The sequence below is a fragment of the Onychostoma macrolepis genome, chromosome 01, assembly GCF_012432095.1.
Source record: "Onychostoma macrolepis isolate SWU-2019 chromosome 01, ASM1243209v1, whole genome shotgun sequence".
Lineage (NCBI taxonomy): Eukaryota > Metazoa > Chordata > Actinopteri > Cypriniformes > Cyprinidae > Onychostoma > Onychostoma macrolepis.
This window is the reverse complement of record NC_081155.1, coordinates 38,486,852-38,508,528: the sequence shown is the minus strand read 5'-3', so window position 1 is coordinate 38,508,528 and position 21,677 is coordinate 38,486,852. Positions and strand designations below refer to the sequence as shown.

At 40.3% G+C, this 21,677-nt stretch overlaps 1 protein-coding gene across 3 annotated transcripts in view; it reads left to right on the top strand.

The window, feature by feature from the left end:
* Nucleotides 1-1,220: 1,220 nt before the first annotated feature.
* The window catches only part of dachb (dachshund b), a 44,413-nt gene continuing 23,956 nt past the window's right edge, over nt 1,221-21,677 (top strand). For all 3 annotated transcript variants that reach the window (XM_058768690.1, XM_058768695.1, XM_058768682.1), the window contains exon 1: nt 1,221-1,822. In XM_058768690.1, coding sequence (XP_058624673.1) covers nt 1,371-1,822 — 452 coding nt within the window. In that variant the 5' untranslated portion in view covers nt 1,221-1,370. The remainder of the gene's footprint in view (nt 1,823-21,677) is intronic.

The window sequence follows — 21,677 nt, the reverse complement described above, 5'->3', positions numbered from 1 at the left end:
ATATTCTGCAATTATTTACTCACTCTCATATCATTCCAACCTGTATGCATTCATTTTGTTTCCTGCAGAAAAGATGTTTTGAAGAACGTTTGAGTCCAAACAACATTGACTTTTTCATTGTATGGACAAAAGGTTTCACAGATGCTAGTCAAGTCAGGTTTGAAAGGGCATGAGGGTGAGTAAATGATGACAGAATTTTCATTTTTGGGTGAACTATTCTTTTACCATTACAGAATACCTAAGATACTTTATAAAACTGCTTTATTAATGTGAATAAAGAGATGGCATGCCTGATGGGAACACAAATGTGGTTAAAAGGACGTGTGGGATATTTTTATGGCATTTTTCTCAAAGGATTCCTCGTGAGTCCCAGGAGAGGGGTGCACAGAAGTCTTTCCACAGAGTAGACACATCCAGATGTGTGAGCGTGTTTTCCCAATGATGCTGAACAGATGGCATTCAAACGCTTGAGTACCTGACTTAGCCTGACCTATAAAAGACAAAGCTGATTCTTCTGTTGCCTAAAGATCATGCTTCTTATTTCACACTTTATTTTCTTGACATAGAACTATTGCACACAATTTAGTGTGCATGAACAATTTAGAGTGTATTACACAGTGTGATACATGTGTGAGTGGAAATTTCTGTGAAGATTGTATTTTTTGGCCAGAGGGTCATGGAAAAAAGTGGGATCAAGAGTACTTTATATCCCTAGATAGATAGATTGACTACTTGTATGATCTTGACTATGTGTAAATACCAACTAATAGCATCTCTATGTTTGTACTTTTCTAAGTTCAAATAGTGAAAGAAGCTATTCACACTAAATGTAAATAGAAGTAAAATGCTATTTATACCTTGGTAAATTGTCTGAGCAAAGTGGGAGGAGTCAGTGCAAACAACCTTTCCCAATAAATTTGGCTATTTGCTCTCACTTTGAATAAACACTGATTATTAATAATTATGCGTGTGCGGGAAGAAAAAAAAAATGTTCAGAATGATTTTGCACTTGACTGACGGATGGTCAGATAGATAGATCTGGGATATAACATAACAGCTTGAGAGAAGCTGGACACTGGCTCAATAGAGGAGGAGGGCTGTAATTTCTCGACCTCCAGTGAAGTCTTTACCCTTAAATTGGAGCACATGTGGTTGGCAAAATGGAGCATCATTCTTCCAGCGAGAGGCGGAGTTAACCGGACCGAGAAGCGCTCCGCTGATCTGAATTTTCACACGGGTAAAGAGAGGAGCTCTGCTCGGTGCTGCCAGGTTTGCTCTGTGGACGCAGTTCAAAAGAGGAAGGCATATAAAGGAGAGTGATGAGAAAGTAGAAGACCTAAAATAACATATTAAAAAAAATAATAATTGTAATGACCACTATGGCCGTTCCTGCGACTCTTCCAGTTCACTCTGGGACTCCTGCGGTGTCCGGTAAACTCTTCAGAACCGACCCGTTCTTCTCGAGTCCCGCGGACTCTCCGCGACTGATCAACTCACTGAACGCGACGCTTCCGAGCGGCGCAGCGACGAACGAGTGCAAAATCGTGGAGGTGCACGGAGTGAAAGTCGCTTCTTTCAGCGTTGATGGACAGGAGCTTATTTGTCTCCCGCAAGTCTTCGACCTTTTCTTGAAGCACCTTGTCGGCGGACTGCACACCGTGTATACGAAACTCAAGCGTTTGGATATAAACCCGGTGGTGTGCACCGTGGAGCAGGTGCGCGTGTTGCGCGGACTCGGTGCCATCCAGCCCGGAGTGAACCGCTGCAAACTCATTTCCAGAAAGGATTTCGAAGCGTTGTACAACGACTGTACCAACGCAAGGTTCGTTCGGTCAATAACTTTTTTTTTCTGTTTACAGTTTAAATAACTGGTGACTGTGCATTAGCCTTTGAATTGCATATAGACCCCGAAAGAAATATATATATTTTTAGCACTTTTTCAGAATAACAGAAATTCCTAATTTCTTATTTCTAAACGCACCACGCACCACAGTGAAGCAGAGATGTGTGAACAAAACAGAGGCAGACTATATTTTATACTATGGCTGGGTGGAGGAACATAGTGTCCCGTTATGCTGCTTATAAATCATTTCAAATGGCAGTCAGCAGAAAGCAACAAGTGGAGCCCCAGTTTTGACTCAAGTTTTTAAATCTAGTTTAAAACCCAAGCTCAAAGAAAGTTCTTAGCAATGGAACTTTTGTGTTCATGCTCCTTTCATACCAGAATATTTAATTTCTGCAAAAATGTCAAAAGGTATAACCTAGTAAAAATTAAATATCTTAGTTAAAAGTACCCGTACCTTGAATAAAAGTTTATGCAATCTAAAACTTGGTATTGATTCACTATGATTTTCTTTTTTGTTTTTGTTTTATAGTTTTCTTGGGGCTTCCTACATGTTGGTTACACCACACTGACATTGATTTGGCAGCCAGAAGTTTTTTTCAAATATTTAAAGTAAATTGCAAACAAATTAATTAATTCATTACAAAAGTAAGCCTTTTAACGTGACTCACTTTAAGCCCCACAAAAGGTAAATGACTTTAACCCAGAAAGTGAAAACGCAAAGAGATTTTTTTTTTTTTAATTTGATTTTTGAATAACTTAAAGGATCCAGACCAAAAATACAGCACCAATGCAAAGTCCTGCAACTGCTTATTTGAAAAGGGTATTTTCTTGGTAAAACATTTAGTGAAAATTTGCTAGCATTAATACATCACAATGTGCTTATCTTCTCAGTGGACACCGTGAAGTACTTTCAGGGACCCCCAGGGGTCCACAGACCCCTGAATGAAAACCCTGGCTCTAATTAGATGGAATAGTTCCGTCAGGAACCATTAGTTCTGTGAATACACATTACACGTCAGCTTGTGGATTTTTTTGTGGCCAAAGTGTAATTGCCATTCTTTGAAGGCCAGTGCATGCCTGTCCTGTTCAATCCCCTTAGATCCTCACGTACGTGACACAGATAAATTTTCCAGGTCCCTCCATTATGTAAACGCATATGCATTGGTCAAGATAGGAAGCTGTTTACTCGCTTTCCGACCTCTCTGCTTGTTTTTCATTAAGTGCGTTTTGAGCATCCTGTGTTAAGTTTCATTACTAACATCAATAATAACAGACTTCTTCTAAACAGAAAGAGAGAGAGAGAGAGAGAGAGAAAGAGAACCAACTAGATTGCATTTCGACCTAAAAGACAATATTTGCTTGGAGCCTAGTAATGTAATGAATTTAAACAATTCATTTGAGTAATAGCTTCTGTTTATCTCTTAGTGTTTAACTACATGACTGTATATATTTTAGCATGTTTTGTACAGTGCTGTGAAAACACTGGGATCATGTAGCCTCTACAGAGTCAAGTTACGGTCGCGCTTTATTCACAGCAGACAATAGGTTAAAATTTGGCGCTTTGAACGTGATGTCTTAATCCTTCTCTTTGTTGCGGTCTGTTTGTGCAGAGACCATAACTGAATAGAGGGGAGATATATTGTCATATTAGGTCATGTGTTTTGAAGAAAGCCTATCATCAGGTTTCAAAGGGCCTTTTGGATACTTTCAGAGGTTTGCAGGAAATATTTTTATGGCGTGTGAAAGTCAAAACTCTTGCCTCTGGTGAGATTAGGAAACTGTAGTCATTTAAAAAAAAGTTTTGAAATTTAAAGCTATGACTCTTTTAAGGAAACGATAGAGAAAAGTGCATCTAGTAGTGTTTTTCTTTGTAGATAATTATGTAGAAACCCACTGTTTAATGGCTTTTTGTTCATTTTGAGGCCATATGTTTGCTATTATACTGCTAAAAGAAATTGATAATTCATTCATAATTAGTTATTTATGAGAAAATACAATAAAAAATGGAATGAATCCAGGAAGAACAATATAATTTTTAATTGTATTAAGAATTTAGTATTGGTCACATTTCACCTTTGTGTTGTCTGGATTGTGTTTCCTAGCAGATGGTTTACACTGCTGTGCATGAGTGAACTGCTTATTCACCTGTGACATATATTGTGGCGAACACACACATACACTCATGATTTTATTTCTCTGTATAAACATACAATGTCTCACCATATGTGATCTCAAAAATACAAAGGCTCAAAGGGTGGCTTGATTTATTGCCTAGCATGCCATGCATTAAACGTTACCATTTATTAAGAATTTGGAAACCATTAACAATAAGCCTATGCCTCAGACGTTTTTGAATCACAATTGAGTCAGTATGAAGTAATGCATGATGTAATAGTGAGTCTGTACATGGGGCTGCTGTGGATGACTACTATGTCTGCTATAATATGAATGCAGAATAGCCTCTAGGATCATACTAATATTCAGCTTTTGACTCTGTATTGACGCCATTTTAATGGAAGCTTATTTGTGGTTGTGGCTTTTTATCTGATACAATTCTGGCTTTTTAATGCAATTCTCGCTTTTCCTCAACAAACAAACCAGATTTAACCTCAGAATTGCCAGATATAAAGTATTATCGAACAATTGTGAGAAAATGTCAAGCTTGTTTCCACTCACGCAGGTTAACTAAACTAAACCTAAAACTAAAACCATATACAATTTAATTGTTTGAAATAAAATAAATGCTAACTGAAATAAAATATATAAAAATTAAACCTTTTTATTTTTTTATTTGCCAAGGGAACATTTTTCATTTTCACTTAGTTTACTTTGATGTACTAAAATAACTATAATTAAAACAGAAATAATAATAATAAAAATAAAAATAATAAAAACTAGAATATTAAAAAATAATAATGACAATGACAATGATACACAACAAAATTACTAAAACTTATTGAAATGAAAAAGAAAATGCTAAATATAAGAATAAATTCTAATTCATAAAAATTAAAACTGTAAAATAAAAAAACTATAATAGTATCTCAGTGATACTAAAATAACACTGTTTTTGCCACTGAACAAAAAAATTAAAAAGGTAATTGCTTATAACTGGCAATTTTTCAATTTTAAGAAAAGAAAGTCAGAATTATGAGATTAAAAAGTCACAGTTGACTTTTTTATTTTAATTTTTTATTCCATGGCGGAAATAATCTTCTGCATTTCTCTATTTCTGTAGGCACTGCAGTGTGAATCCAGTAACCTGTTAATATGGGGGCCACTGCAAATGCATGCAGTGTAAAACAGGCCGGACATGGCATTATGTGCTGCTTCAAGCAGTGAGTGTGAATGACTATGAGAGCAGCAGTCATTCATTTGATTCCTTATTGAGTTGTGTCTCGGCTGAGGTCATTCAGTACATTCAGTACTAATGAGCTGCACTAGGGGTGCAGTTGCACTCAGCGAGGTTAATGTGTAGCGTGAAGTGGACATTTTGATAACACTTAATTACATTTGTCCACATCAGAGGCGGATGTTGGATGGTACGACTTCTGCGTCACTGCTTTGTGCCTCTTTGTGAAGAATCAGGCTGTAAATATTACAAACTTCCTCTTTAGAAAGTTATTGTACAGACCAGGTGAATATCAGGAACATGTAGATGATAAAGCCCATTTATCTCAGACTGCAATCATTAGAAGATTTGGTTCCTGATTAAAAATGATAGAACTCCTTTGTGCATTTAGTCTTAATCATGAAAAAAAAATAGTTTAATTGCATGTAGAACACTACCGTTCGAAAGTTTGGGGTCAGTCCGTTTTTTTTTTTTAAAGAAATTAACACTTTTATTCATCAAGGATTCATTAAATTGATCAAAAGTTACAGTAAAGAATTTTAAAATGTTAGGAAAAATCTATTTCAAATAAATTCTGTTCATTCTATTCATCAAAGAATCTTAAAAACATGTATCACAGTTTCAATAATAAGCCACGCAAGTTGTCAGCTTTGATAATAATATAAAATGTTTTTTTGAGCACCAAATCAGCATATTAGAATGATTTCTGAAGGGTCATGTGACACTGAAGACTGGAGTAATGATGCTGAAAATTCAGATTTTCATCACAGGAATAAATGACGTTTTAAAGTATATATATATATATATATAAAAAGCTATTTTAAATTGAAGTAATATTTCATAATATTACTGTTTTATATATATATATATATATATATATTTTTTAATCAAATAAATGCAGCCTTGGTGAACATAAGAGACTTTTGACAAAAACAGAACCTTACGGAACCCCAAATTTTGACTGGTATTATATTGATTGGTATATAAACCTTCCTCTTTCTTTTGTTTTCAGTTACAGTTGGTTTCAAAGATTGTGTATAATCTTTTATGGACGTAGGTGAAACCAAAGAGAGAATAAAAGCGTTGTGAGCTTTTTACTGTTTGTGGTGAGACAAGAGCTTTATTTAGCAGTGGGATCACAAAGAGAAGTTCTGTATGTTACGCCATGCGATTAGCTGATTGTGAGGTGCTAAGTGACAGGTTAGCACATTAAGTGCTCGAGATACTGAATGAAACAGGAGGAATCTGGCATCTTTTTTTCATGACCTGACTCTTGTGCGGTTCACAGACGCATAAATGAATGATCTCGTCTAGACGCAACAAGAGTCAGCTTGTTTTCAGACAAACGGATCCTCCACCTCACTTGTTTTAGCCTTAGCATCGTGACCTGTTTATGACTTCTGTTGAGTATGTCATGCCTCGGTGTTTGCATTGTGGTCATGTAGACGGGTAACATGCGGATGGATAGATGTGTTGTGATAATGTATCTCTGAAAAAAATAAACCAGACTTCTGTTCGGCTCTCTTATCTGAGTGAAGGAGATAAGCTGCTGTAAAACAGTCAGTTTCCCCTTAAGACAGTCGAGCAGACAAACGCACTCTCACTCCCCACGCTTTTTCCTGTTGAGGTGTGGATGTTATGGATGGATGTTAGACACATGATAAGCCCTCTCTTCCTACTCACCTCTCCATTAGAGGCTTGAAGAAAACAAGAACGACAAAGTGGAGCTTGACAGTATATCTTTCAAAGCCTGTTTTTTTTTTTTTTTTGCCTTCCTTTTAAAGGAGAGGTTCACCCAAAAATGAAGAAAATCTGATAATTTACTTACTGTTATATATTTCCAGGTCTAACATATATGACCAAAATGGAGACAATTTTTTCATCACTTGTTTTGATGCAATTAAAGTGAAAGCTTTCATACTTTAAGATGCAAAAGCTTCATCATAATGGTAGTCTATGCGACATATGCACTATAGTATTTTTTATATGTACACACACATATGTAATTGTTTTAAGTGTTCTTAGTTCTTAGTTTGTTTGTGTTGTGTAAATTTGTGATGAAACTGATTGTATTGCTGCCCATTTTGGCCAGGACACTCCTGTGAAAGAGATTTTTACTCTCAGAGAGTCTTTTCTGGTTAAATAAAGGTAAATTAAATTAAATAAAATGAAAAAAACTGGTCAAACTTTTTGAATAATTTCAGTGAATAACGTCTCGGTTACGTATGTAACCCTCGTTCCCTGAAGAAGGGAACGGAGACGTCACGTCGGATGACCGACGAATTGGGATCTCGCCAGAGAGACCGATCCACTTCGAGTGTAACTAAATGAGCCAATGGACATTGGCATGCGATCATTGCATCCAGCTGCCGCTGATCACAGCGTGAGTATAAGAGGCAGCGGGTGCACCGCATTAATTCATGCTTTCGCTGAGGAGCCGAGCCGGTGACTCGGCCGCTCAGCAGTGGTACAGTGACTGTGGCGACGGGACGTGACGTCTCCGTTCCCTTCTTCAGGGAACGAGGGTTACATACGTAACCGAGATGTTCCCTTTCAGTCGGTCACTCCGAGTCACGTCGGATGACCGATGAATTGGGATCCCTACCAAAGCGCCACAGGAGCTGCCCCTTCCAGTGCCCTGTGTAGGCCTCCTGATCCTTCCTATAAGGCAGACGATAGGACCGGGCTCTACACAGAGAGGGTCAACTACTGTTGTTCCTTGGGCAACCCAGACAGTAGGACTTGGATAACACTGGGAAGCGTGCCCTTCCGTTTGGAAGAGCCCCTAGTGGAGTGAGCATGCAACCTGAGTGGGCAGGGCACACCTTGTGCTTCATAGGCCAAGGTGATGGCATCCACTATCCAGTGGGCCATCCTCTGCTTGGAGACAGCCTTCCCCTTCTGCTGTCCTCCGTAACAGACAAAGAGCTGTTCTGAGGTCCTGAAGCTCTGAGTTCTATCCACGTACTGTCGCAGTGCGCGTACAGGACAGAGCAAAGCTAGGGCTGGGTCTGCCTCCTCCAGGGGCAGCGCTTGCAGGTTCACTACCTGGTCCTTGAAGGGAGTGGTAGGAACCTTGGGCACATAGTTGGGTCTATCTAACCGGGGACTCAGCGTTGCACTGGAGTCAGCCGGCCCAAACTCAAGGCACAATTCAATCGAGGCCTTGATCGAGGCCAACGCAGTCAGGAGTAGGGTTTTCATAGAGAGAAACTTTAACTCGACCGACCGCAAAGGCTCGAAGGGGGCAGTTTGTAGGGTTCTTAGCACCAATGCCAAATCCCAAGAGGGTAGGGAGGGAGGCCTAGGAGGGTTTAACCTCCTGGCCCCCCTAAGAAACCTGACAACCAGATCGTGCTTCCCCACCGACCTCCCCTCTATGGGGTCGTGGTAAGCGGAAATAGCAGCAACATAAACCTTAAGGGTGGAGGGGGACAGCCTACGCTCCAACCCTTGTTGCAAAAAGGAAAGCACGGCTCTGATCGAACATCTCCGGGGGTCCTCAAGGTGAGAGGAACACCATTCGACGAACAGGTTCCACTTCAGCGCATAGGCCCGTCTTGTGGACGGTGCTCGTGCTGAAGCGATAGTGAGAGCTACCTCCTGGGGCAGATCACCTAGAACCTCCGCGTCCCGTCCAGGGACCACACATGGAGTTTCCACAAGTCTGGACGCGGGTGCCAGAGGTGCCCCGTCTCTGAGAAAGCAGATCCTTCCTCAGAGGAATCGGCCAGGGAGGGGCTGTCGCGAGGAGCATGAGTTCCGGGAACCAGGTCCTGTTGGGCCAATATGGAGCCACTAACAAGACCTGCTCCTCGTCCTCCCTGATCTTGCACAGTGTCTGTGCTAGCAGGCTCACTGGGGGGAACGCATATTTGCGCAGGCCCTGGGGCCAGCTGTGTGCCAGTGCATCCGTGCCGAGCGTTGCCTCGGACAGGGAGTAGAACCACTGGCAGTGGGTGGTTTCTGGAGATGCAAACAGGTCTACCTGAGCAACTCCGAACCGACTCCAAATCAGCTGGACCGCCTGGGGATGGAGTCTCCACTCTCCAGGAAGTGCTGCTCGAGACAGCTCGTCGGCCGCCTGATTGAACACTCCTGGGATGTGGATGGCACGAAGGGACCTCAGATACTTCTGACTCCAGAGGAGGAGGTGGCGGGCGAGTTGCGACATGCGACGGGAGCGTAAACCGCCTTGCCGGTTGATATATGCAATGGTCACAGTGTTGTCCGTACAGACCAGAACGTCCTTGCCCCGAAGACGCCCTCTGGGGCGGCTCAAGGCAAGGCGTACTGCCAGCAACTCGAGGCAATTGATATGCCAACACAGTTGGGGGCCCGTCCACACCCCAGACACTGCGTGCCCTTTGTACGTGGCTCCCCAGCCGGTGGCCGAGGCATCCGTAAATACCACAGCATGCCTGGATACCTGCTCCAAGGGCACTCCTGCCCGAAGGAACGAGGGATCTGTCCACGGGCTGAAGGTTTTGCGGCAGGCTGGTGTAATCTGAACCCGGTGAGTACCGCGTTTCCACGCCCACCTCGGGACTCGGCCATGGAGCCAGTGCTGAAGCGGTCTCATATGGAGCAGACCGAGCGGAACTGTTGCCGCAGCTGCAGCCATATGCCCCAGGAGCCTCTGAAAGAGTTTCAGTGGGACCGCCGTCCTGCCTGATAAAGTCTTGAGGCAGTTCAACACCGACTGAGCACGTTCCTGGGTGAGGCGTGCTGTCTGGTTGACCGAATCCAACTCCATGCCGAGAAAAGAGATCCTCTGCGTTGGCACGAGTTTGCCCTTTTCCCAGTTGACCCAAAGACCCAACTGGCTGAGGTGCCTGAGCACCAGGTCCCTGTGTGCGCACAACTGCTCTTGAGACTGTGCAAAACTCGCAGATCCAAGATCGGTCGTAACCCACCGCTTTTCTTGGGCACAATGAAGTAAGGGCTCTAAAACCCCGACCTCATATCGGCTGGAGGGACCGGCTCTATCGCGTCCTTCGCCAGCAGGACTGCAATTTCCGCACGCAAGACAGGGGCATCGACGGCCTTGACTGAAGTGAACCGGATGCCCCCGAACTTGGGGGGACGCCGGGCGAACTGAATCGCGTAGCCGAGTCTGATGGTCCGCTGGGCCAGCGGCGGAACAAAAACAAAACGAAACAAAAGATTCTCCACCCGGCCCTCCTCCGGGGGAGGGAGTGGTGCGGCCACCATCTCCCGACGAGCAGTCTCCTCCATCCCTGGGTCGCCCGTCTCAGGGCCTCTTGCACTTGCGCTTGCCGCCAGGTTTGGCGGGGGCCTGGAAGGGCTGGGCATCCTGCCTGCGACCGGCTCCACGGCGCTGCCTGGTGGAAGGCTGCTGCGACACGGGAGCATTCAGGAACTGTACCTTCTCCTGCTCCTTCATGTCAGCAAGACACAGCCAGAGATGGCACTCCTGGACCACTAACGTGGACATTGCACGACCCAGAGACTGTGCGGTCACCTTCGTCGCTCGAAGCGCGAGGTCCGTCGCAGCACGCAGCTCATGTAGAACCGCCAGGTCGTGACCACCCACGTGCAGGTCTTTCAGGACTTTGGCCTGGTGGACCTGCAGTAACGCCATGGCGTGAAGGGCAGAAGCCGCCTCCCCACAGGCTCTATAAGCACTGCCAGTTAGACCTGACGAATACTTACAGGCCCGCGAGGGGAGACACGGGTCACCCCGCAGAGTGGTAGCGGCTGTTGGACATAGTTGCATGGCCACAGACCGCTCCACCGAGGGGATGCCCGCATACCCCAAAGCGGCCCCACCATCAAGGGTGGTGAGAGCGGAGGAGCCACAAGACTTGTTTCGGGCAGTAAAAGGTGCCTTCCACGATCTTGTAAGCTCCTCATGCACTTCCGGAAAGAATGGCACCGGAGGGGGGCGCTGAGAACCAGCGTGACCCCCACCGAGAAACCACTCGTCCAACCTCGAAGGATTGAAGGGACGCAGTGGAGGATTCCACACGAACCCGACATTCCCGGCGGCCCGGGAAAGCATAGCCGTCATCTCTGGGTCTGGCTCGGACAACGCTACCACACCCGAAGGGGCAAACGCAGCCGAGTCGTCATCCCCAGAGATCGACTCACCCTCCGATGCAGCGATCGACATCTGGTCGTCAGAGGGGGCACCGAAGGAAACACGTGGTGCACTCTGTCCAGCAGAGGGCCCAGCGCGCTCCTTCGGCAGCTCCACCGGCTGCGGAGTGCTTGAGGGATGAGTAACTCTTCTTGGGGAAGCCCTCACTGTCACCCTCAGATCACCTCTGACTCCACCGGATCCAGCGCCGCCCCGGGAACGAACACTGGATCGCGGCAGAGGCAGAGGGACTCCGCCATGTTTGACATAGCGGAGTCTATTATGCAACTCCGAGATAGTCATGTCCCCACAAGAAGAACATGAGCCATCCACGAAAGCCTCCTCAGCGTGCTGAATGCCCAGACACGTGAGGCAGCGATCGTGACCGTCCTGAGGCGCCAGGAAACGACCACACCTAGATACGCACGGGTGATAAGACATCTTTAAAAAGACGCGATCACCCGTGTTACTCTTTTAGAGAAAATTTGCTCTTTATTAAGTGCTGAAGCACGCAGGGGAGCTGGCCACCACACACTCCTAGTGTGACTGCCTTCACGGGAATCGATCTTTTTCTCCCGTGAGACCGCGACCACCGCTGCTGCGCTGTAACGCCCGCACTCGCTCGCTCTTCTCACTCACAGGAAAGGAGAGCAGCAGTAATTCACCGCCGCTCGGCTCCGAAGCGAAAGGATGAATTAATGCGGTGCACCCGCTGCATCTTATACTCACGCTGTGATCAGCGGCAGCTAGATGCAATGATCGCATGCCAATGTCCATTGGCTCGTTTAGTTACACTCGAAGTGGATCGGTCTCTCTGGCGAGATCCCAATTCGTCGGTCATCCGACGTGACCGACTGAAAGGGAACTGTTTAGCTACATTTTGGCATGTTTCTCACACAAATCTTCAGAGGACTTACAATATAAGCATAAGAGTTGTGCTTTATGAATGTTCATTCCTCATTTATTGTCATTGTAGGGAAAAGAGCTTGAAAAGTCTCTAATTTTTCTGCATTCTTTTACCCGATTTTTTTACACACTTGTAAAATAGATGTTTTGTTTTTATCTGAAATCTAATTGATCAAGCCACAATGTATTAAATTACTTGAGGGAATATTTGTTCAGCAAACACCACATAAGGTGACACTTTATTTACCCCTTTAAATTATAAAAGTGTCCGCCCACTTTTTTACCGGCCTTGGTTTTGGAAGTATTATTCTCATTCATTTTTCCAATAGGAATTTTAAAAAAGACAGTGTCTATTTACACTGTGCAAATATCCCAACTTGTTGGTAGAGCCAACCAACGTGTGATTGGGCTAGTCAACACTACAAAAGTTGATCATGTAACATCAGCTCCAGTGGCGTAGATAGTAAAGGGTGTGATCGACCTGCGTTCAAATGGCCTTTTTGCCACCTTTTTTTCTCCCTTTTCAAATCTAATATCACATCAGAAAGGCATTTATTTTCAACAAAAATTAAGGAAATAATTGAAAAGTTGAAAATAAAGTGGCATCTAGTTAATAATTTGAATTAAAATTATAATTTACACTTAATACATATTGCATACTGTTTTATAATGTGCTACAATACTGAGGTGCAGATAATTGCCACTATTTGCAATAAGTAGTATAAATGAATTTCCAAACGTTGGTTCGGGACGAGCCTAATCATTCAGTCCTGTCAATCATCATTATGAGCCTATATAAGCAGCTGTCATTGCACCATCCCAGCCTCAATTCTTCTGGCAACCCTCCACCTCCCCATCTCCACCTCTGTTCCTGTTTTTCTTCCTCTAGGTAGTACTGAAATGGGTGGTTGAACTCGGTGCTGAAGCTGAGCCTCGGGTTCGAGCCTCCATTAAGGACAGCAAGCCAAGTTCGTTTACCATTAACCATCAGGACTGGATGGGCAGGTGAACTTGTGAAATAGCAGAATATACTGCTATACTTAGTGTAAATAGAATCCAATGTTATTTGCACTTAGTGTAAATAGCATCTTTCACTAATGAAATGGCAGCGGCTATTTACACAAGTGCAAATAGCAATGGATTCTATTTACACTAAGTGAAAATAGCAGTATTTTTTAGTGATATGCTATTTACACTAAGTTTAAATAGCTATAGATTGTACTTACACTGTTAAAATAGCAGGATTTTCTGCTATTTATACTACTTATTGCAAATAGTGGCAATTATCTCCACCTCAGTATTGTAATACATTATAAAACAGTGCAATAATAACTTATTGAGTGTAAATTTTTATTTTAATTCAAATGATTAAATGGATGCCGCCTTATTGGGACAAAAGCCCTCCCTACCCCCTAAACCTACCCGATACTTTATTTTCAACTTTTTGATTATTTCAATTTTTATTAAAAATAAATGCTTTCCTGGTGTGATCTGAAATTTGAAAAGGGAGAAAAAAAGTTTGCCAAAGGCTTTACCATCTGCGCCACTGGAGCTGCCAACTGATAACCGCCTTTTGTTAGGTTGACTAGCCCAATCACACGTTGGTGGGCGGAGTTAGTGTAAATAGCCTCTACCAACAAGGCGGGCTATTTGCACTTAGTGTAAATAGACACTTCGAATAAAATATGCTATTTTTACTTAGAGTAAATAGCGTCTATTGCTATTTGCACTTAGATGTAAATAGCCTCTATCGTTATTTACACTTAGTGCAAATAGCCACTGCCAAGATTTATAAACCACAAACAAAACTAACCAGCTATTAGGTGAAAGTCTTGCAACAGAGCATCAGCAAGCATGGCTTCTGCAAGCAACAATCCTCTCCTTCATATTCTTCTTTTTTCCTTTATCTTTTTCCCTGCTAATCAGCATAAAGACTACTTGCAATACAAGCTTCTTGTGGACTGCAATTTTTAACAGGAAGATATCCAGTCTTGCACGAGAACTCCTGTCTCACACGTGATCTTAATTTTTTCCTGTATCGCTTCTCACGTGTGTCTAGTTGTGAAATATAGTTTGTGGACCAGACAGAGTTGTCTGTTGAAAAGTTGTGTAACGTGTGAGCCCCTGTTGCTGATCCGTCGTGTAGTATGCACACAACAGACAGTCGTGTGTAGTGTGAGAAGAACAGCGATCCTCACTTCATGCATGTGCTCCTGGCATAAGTTTATTTATTTCTTCTTGTTGTGTAAAAAAACCCCTTTAATCATGTTAAAATCGCCGTAGTGCATGTTTCTCATGGCCTATTGCTTTATTTCAGTCCTGTCTCTTGTGTTGTTACTCATTCTCCCAGTTTTTCCATTCTCGCCCTGTAGCACCTTTGAGAATGCTGCTCGCGTCTTTCTGACCGATCACAAGGTGTCATCCCTGACTGTGCTGACTTGACACTTTCCCAACACACATACACACACAGAGGATTGTTTATTGGCTTGCAAATATGTCCTCTATCTAAAAAGGACAGAGAGGGAGGAAAGTAGAGAGAATTGAATAAGTAAATGTTTTAATATGCAGGAGGCAAAGAGGAAAAGAAAGACAGGAAGAGAGGAAGAGAGAGAAGGAGAAGTATTCATGAGGTAGAGGCAGAAACTGGCAAGCAGTCAATGCAGAATTGTGGTCATTAGTGACGCTTGCTAACGTACTGTAAGCATAACTTTTACTATTTCTCATATTTTTGTGATTTAAACAAACTGCAAAAACTGTGAGTATTGAACTTTTGAAGTTCTATTTCTTTAAGTGATCAGATGTGTAAGTTTTCACCTGGCAAAATGATAAAACAAGCTGCAAAGCCCTGAAGGCTTACAGTGAGTCAGGGAGCCTTAGGCCACCTGACCACCTATAGCAACCACACAGAACACCCTAGCAACCACCTATCAGACTTGAATCACAACTGAAACAATTACATTATTTTATTGATATTTTTCGTAATGGAATTAAATCTAAAGTTCCAACGTGTTTACACAGTTCACTATTTTAAAACAGATCATACGTGTGTTATGAAAGCAAATAACACTCATAAACTATATTCACTTGGTCATTTTGTCTTTTAAAGGCATTTCTATATTTACTAAAGCATTAATAAAAAATGCTTTAAGCCACCAGTTGTTGTGCCCCCTTTCCTCTTTCACTCTATGAATAGAAATCAGCATTTATGTTTTCTGTTTGCCTCTGTGATTCTTTTTAGAAAGAGAATGAATGAAGTCTTTGTGTGGTGAAGCAACAGAGCAGCAGATAAACTGTGCCTCTTTTTCTCTCTCTCGCTCTGTCCGTTTCCTCCTCTGCTTTCATACCCAGCCTTCAAAATGCACTTACTGTCATTTAAATGTACAATTATATATGTTTTGGAAAAAAAAATGTATACACCTGTGTGTATATATATATATATATATATATATATATATATATTTACTGTGATGTAAAATATATTATAAAATAATTATATTTAAAATATAAATAATATGCATTGGTATCTATAATATTAATATATAATAATAATAATCACATATATATAATGTATAAAATATATATTATTTTAAATATTCTGAGTTGTTCTTGCCCATCGCCACCACCGTTCTTGTGTGTTGTGTGTGCTTGTATTAGTAAGTAACAGTCAGACTTCATTGCCTGAGAATTGTGTTTTTTTTTTTTCATAATATTCTGTACAAATATAAAGTGTCAGGGGCTGTAAATGATATTGGTTTGGAACACTGAATAAGTCTCAAATTGTCTCATTGCGATCTTCTAATTCCTTCTCTCCCTTACCTTCCTCTTTGTTTTTTTTTGTTTTTTTGTTATGGCCATTTTTTCTTTCCTTTTGCATGTTTTCTCTGCCATCTCCTTCCTCTCCTGCTCTTCTCACTCAATTGAAAATGAGAGACTGTAATTAGCTCGTCTGTGGTCTACACAAAACCAGCCAGAGAAAGATGGGGCTATTGTATTTCTCAGAAGAAAGTCAATAGATGTCATTGTGTATGTGTGTATAAATGGGTGTGTGAAGGTGTGATTAAGCTTGTGTTTGTGTGTGTGTGTGTGTGTGTGTGTGTGTGTGTGTGTGTGTGTGAGAGCATTTGTTTATGTATGTGCTGCCTGTCTATCCTTATTATCATACTTGATAGTAACAAAGAAAAGAGGCAAAGGGCTACATAAATTCAATACCAAGCTCAAATGGAAAGAAAGAAAGTAAAGACGACAACCTTGACCAATCAATAAAGGGAGGGATTCCCTCCAGACCTGAGCACTATGACTTCATAGTAGAAAAAACAAAGAAACAGATGCTTTGTCTTATCAAAGCATGTCAGTTCAGGTGTATCATGCAAAAAAAGCAAAGCAACAAAATATAAATATAACTTTAAAGTTATATTTATATTACTTTTAGGGGGCAGTCGTGGCCTAACGGTTAGAGAGTCAGACTTGTAACCCAAAGGGTTCGAGTCTCAGGTCCGGCAGGGATTGTAGGTGGGGGGAGTGAATGTCTCTTCACCCTCAGTACCACGACTGAGGTGAGACCCTTGAGCAAAGCATTGAACCCCCAACTGCTCCCCGGGTGCCGCAGCATTGGCTGCCCACTGCATGTTCACAGTGTGTGTGTGTGTGTGTGTGTGTGTGCAATTGGATGGGTTAAATGCAGAGCACAAATTCCAAGTATAGGTCACGTCCTTTGCTTTCCTTTCCTAAATATATTTGCAATACAGTATCTACTGCAGTGCAGGGAGATATTATTTTGTATAGGTTGTTAGTAGTGCTGATTACATGTAATCTGGATTACGTAATCGGATTCTAAAAATGAAGTACTTTACATATAAAGCAGGGTTTCCCAAAGTGTTTTGTTGTTGTTGTCAGCCATACCTCTTTCACCTAATATATTTACTTGAAGTACCCTCTTAGATTTTAAAGTAATAAATTAATAATTAAGTAACACATGTTAAGTAACACATTAGGTGCATGTTCACGGTTCTCTGACATTGGTTAATGGTCACAATGGTCCTCATGATATGCAGGAAACAAATATTTAATCTTTTTATTTTGATTGTAGTAAAAATATTTTAGATTTAAGAAAATAAAATATAATAAAATAAAAATAGCTATAATAAAGCAATATTTTCTATAATGACAAGAAAGTGATATTCTTCTTGTTCTTTTTTTGCAACATTATTTACAAAGACAATTAAGTAACTCCCTCAGAGTGAATAAAAAATAAAATAAAATAAAAATGGCTATATTAAAATAAAATTATCTATAATATAATATTTTTTGCCATATTATAATAAGATTTGTTATAATAAAACAAATTTTATTTTATTTATTTTTTTACTACAATACATGCATGCTTAAATGTGATGGAAAGCAATTTTTAAGATGACATGTAATTTCCCGAGCACTCAAAAACAGCTAATATGTTTTGAAACCTTCACAGACCCACAATATTTATGCTTTTAAGGAAATCAACAAGAAAATGGCTAACATATTTTTAATATGTAAGTGTGTCCTAAACACACTTTTAATGGTCCTAAAATTGGACAAATATGCTTATTTTATATAAGACAATTCAGAATTCTTTTCCTTTTAATTTTGGAGTGAAATGTGAACCGATTTTGTGACCTGTTTCTGAGAGATTCACAGTTAACAGTTAACAGTTATAGTTAGTAAACATTTATGGATGTAAAGAGGAACTGCAGTGAGACCTGTGGTCAACGCCTATGGCAGCTGTTTGATATCTATCACGGCAATAAATAGCAGCGCTACCCTCTCTGTATGTGTGTGTGTGATTGACAAAATGAATAGTTGTTGAACTGTGTGTTGGTGTGTGTGTGAGCCTGAGCTTTAGTAATATGTCTTTGATCTCTGGGGGAATCCTCCCTTGTCCTCCATCTGCCACCAATCATAGTCGATGACAGAATATTGATTGAGAACCGGTTTCCATAGTAACAGACTCTTGGGTGTGGTCTGATATATGTTACATGCAGAGATTGTCTTTGCTGAAATGTAGTAATATTTTCATCTACACTCTAGAGTAAACAAAACAATAAATTGTTATTTTTGTGTTCACGGTGATGCAGCAAATATCATCAAGATCTCATATAAACCCTGCTTTACGTAGCCTATACGAGGGAACATGTTTAATTAGATTAGATTAGAGTAGATAATACTTTATTCTTCACTACTGTGGTAATTTGGCTTCACAAAGAAGACTATATACAAACAAATGAAAATGATCTTATGTATAAAATGCAAAGTATCACATTAGAAAATCACAATATTCTTAATAAATAAATAGAATAGATGTCAATACCATTCTGTAAATCATTTTCACATGTACAGCACCAAAAAACACTTCAATTGCGGTAGTATTTTCATTGAGAAACAATTAAAACTACTTTTGAACATAATTATTATTATTATTTTTTTTTACATTTGCATTGCTCACGGTTAGATTAAATACTTAGTCAATCTTTACTTAAATCGCATAAAAAAGGTTATATTGTAACGTTTCTTACCATGGAACTATTGTGACATCTGTAAAATTTATATGTGCAGAACGTTTAATTCACAAACAAAAAAGTTTCAAAAGGTGCTATGGTGCAGTTAAAAATGTTTACATGATTTTGGACGTAATCAGTTTATCAATTATAATCCGTAGAAGATTCTAAATGCAAATGCAGCAAGTCTTTTTGTTCCCTGTGAATCAAACCCGTGACCTTGGCATTTGTCGCATCTTGCTTTACCTGTTGAGCTACAGAAATGCAGTCTTATCTGACGCCATGATATTGGCATGACAGGCTTGTTTAGCCAGTGTGTTTCCAGTGCCTACAATCAGTTATTTTTCGGAGAGTTTGTGTGCGTCAGTGACCTCTGCATGACTGCATCGCTTCCATCAGCGGCTCATCCTGTCGTTCACTAAAAGAGAGGGATTCTTTTCTCTCTGATAATACAGAACAAAAGAGCTGTTGTCAGTAGATCTGGATTAGCTTTTTTTGTGTTTCCGTGCGTGTGCACAGAAAGACAGAGTGAGAGAAAGAGAGGGAGAGAGAAGTGGTATCAAGAGATCAATGAATGAGCGTCTCCAAGAGCTGTATTACTGTAAGCTTTGTAAACAGCGTTCTTCCTTTTGTCTGTGCTTTTAAGAAAGAGGAAACCATTCACACCCCCGTACATCAACACACCGTCCCACACACACTGCACACATTCCTGTTAGGCTGACACAGCGGGTTAGTGGATGTATAAACATTACACACCGGGATGAAAAGAGAGATATGAGCAGCTGAACTGCCGTGGAAATGCTTTTTTTCCCCTTCTCTTTCTTTCTCTCTGTTGGGATTCATCCGCATATGCTTGTGGCTCTTTAGGCATCGAACTAATTAAGCGTGCAAAAAAGCATACAAGATCCTTATTGTTTCAAAATCGCATTGCCTTATTAAATTGACTCTGTTTAAAATCTAAACTGCTGCTGAGCCTTTGTTAATACTCTGAGATTTCAAAGGGGCCGTATCAGAGAAAAGAGGATTTTCCTTGCTCTTTTAAAATACTAGAGTATTACATTTCAGTGCCTAACTCGCCCTGCACCGTTTATCATACAGACATGAATAATTGCAAAATTGTGTGGCTTGTTGAGAAGAGCCTGAGCTATTACTTTTCAAAGTGATCTGGAAGCCAATAAAAAAAAAAAATTAAAGATCCCATAGACTTTTGAAAGAGGGACCCAAATCAGACTTGAACCTGTGCTCTTTTGAGTCGTGACAGTTTTGCACAGATTTATTTTCATATTTCCTTCAGAAAATGTAAACATCTAGTTTAAATAGTTCAAGCACGAGGTTTGGGGTTGGGACATTCAGAACCTCGAGCATATTAGTCACTATTTCATATCAGTGGCTTTTTAGCAGTGTTGGGGAGTAACTAGGCTACATTTAGTAGGCTACGGTTAGTAAAGGGAAGCTATTCTGATGCTTTTGATTGGTTGATTGTGTTCCAATGCTGGAAATGTAAAAATCAAATATCAGAATGATCTCAAAGTAAAAAGAGGTGCTAATGTCTGATTTTGTGGTGGCTGTGCTTTAAAATTCAATTATTATAATCTTAATTCAAGTGATGAAAGATTTTTTTTTGTTGAGTAAAGGTCCTTGCACACTGAGTCCGAAATTTTTGTATGCGTTTTTTTGCTTATTTTGTATTCCTCATCCTACTACAGATGCAAAAATGTAGAAAATCGAACAGACGATTGTTTCGGAGGCAGTGTGTAAGCGTGATTGGTCGTATTTATTTTTTAATGAGCAAAAATTTTGGACAAGAATTTCGGACTCAGTGTGCAAAGGCCTTAAGACTAACCCTACCTGCTTTAAATGTTAGTAATTTAGTAATCAGTAAAAAAGTAATCTAATATAATCAGTTACATTACTTTAATAATGTAATTGAAATAGTTACACTACTTATTACATTTTGAATAGGGTAACTTGTAATCTGTAACCTATTACATTTCCAAAGTAGCCTTCCCAACACTGCTTTTCTTGATGAAGGACAGTATGAATATGCTGATATAGAAAGGTTAGTCAAACATAAAGGAAATTTTGTTTAGTTTAATTAAACTTTATTGTCTAGCCTTACCTGAAGATTAATCTTTGGTCTCGTTGTACATACAGTAATGACAATACATAAACTCCCACAACATACACAGGACACATTTATGTATAGAAGTATTAAACATATGGTATAGCAAAATACTGGTTTTATCGATTAATTGCTGGCAGTTCTTTTTTGGTATTAATCAACAGGGATAGTCAAGTGCTAGAAGATTAAGTAAAACATTTTAAATTTCACCTGTAAAATTTTTTATATTTGTAATTGGGAGCATTTCTTTTTTATAATTAGTTTTATTTATGTTATTTGGAGTGTTACTTTAAAGTTTAGTTTGAGTGTGTCTGTATTCTTTTCTATTTATTTTAATTTCTTTTAATTAATAGCCGAATTGTAAAACATTTTCCTCTGTAAGTTGCATCAATTTTGTAAGTTTAGCACTATTTTAAGAAAATAGTGTGGAAAATTATTTTTATGTACTTAAAAAAACCTCAGCCAATTAATTAGTTATCAGCCTGTTTTTCCACCTTAGTTTTTGGCATCAGCAAATTAAAAAGGCAGCGGCTATTTACTCTTAAGTGCAAATATCAATAGATGCTATTTACATTAAGTGAAAATAGCTTATTTTCTTAGAGATAAGTACACTAAGTGCAAATAGCAGTGGATCCTGTTTACACTAAGTGCAAATAGCAGTGGATCCTGTTTACACTAAGTGCAAATAGCCATAGCTTCTATTTACACTATGTAAAAATAGCAGTATTTTCTGCTATTTATACTACTTATTGCAAATATTGGCAAATATAACTGCACCTCAGTATTGTAGTATAAAACAGTATGCAATAATAACTTAT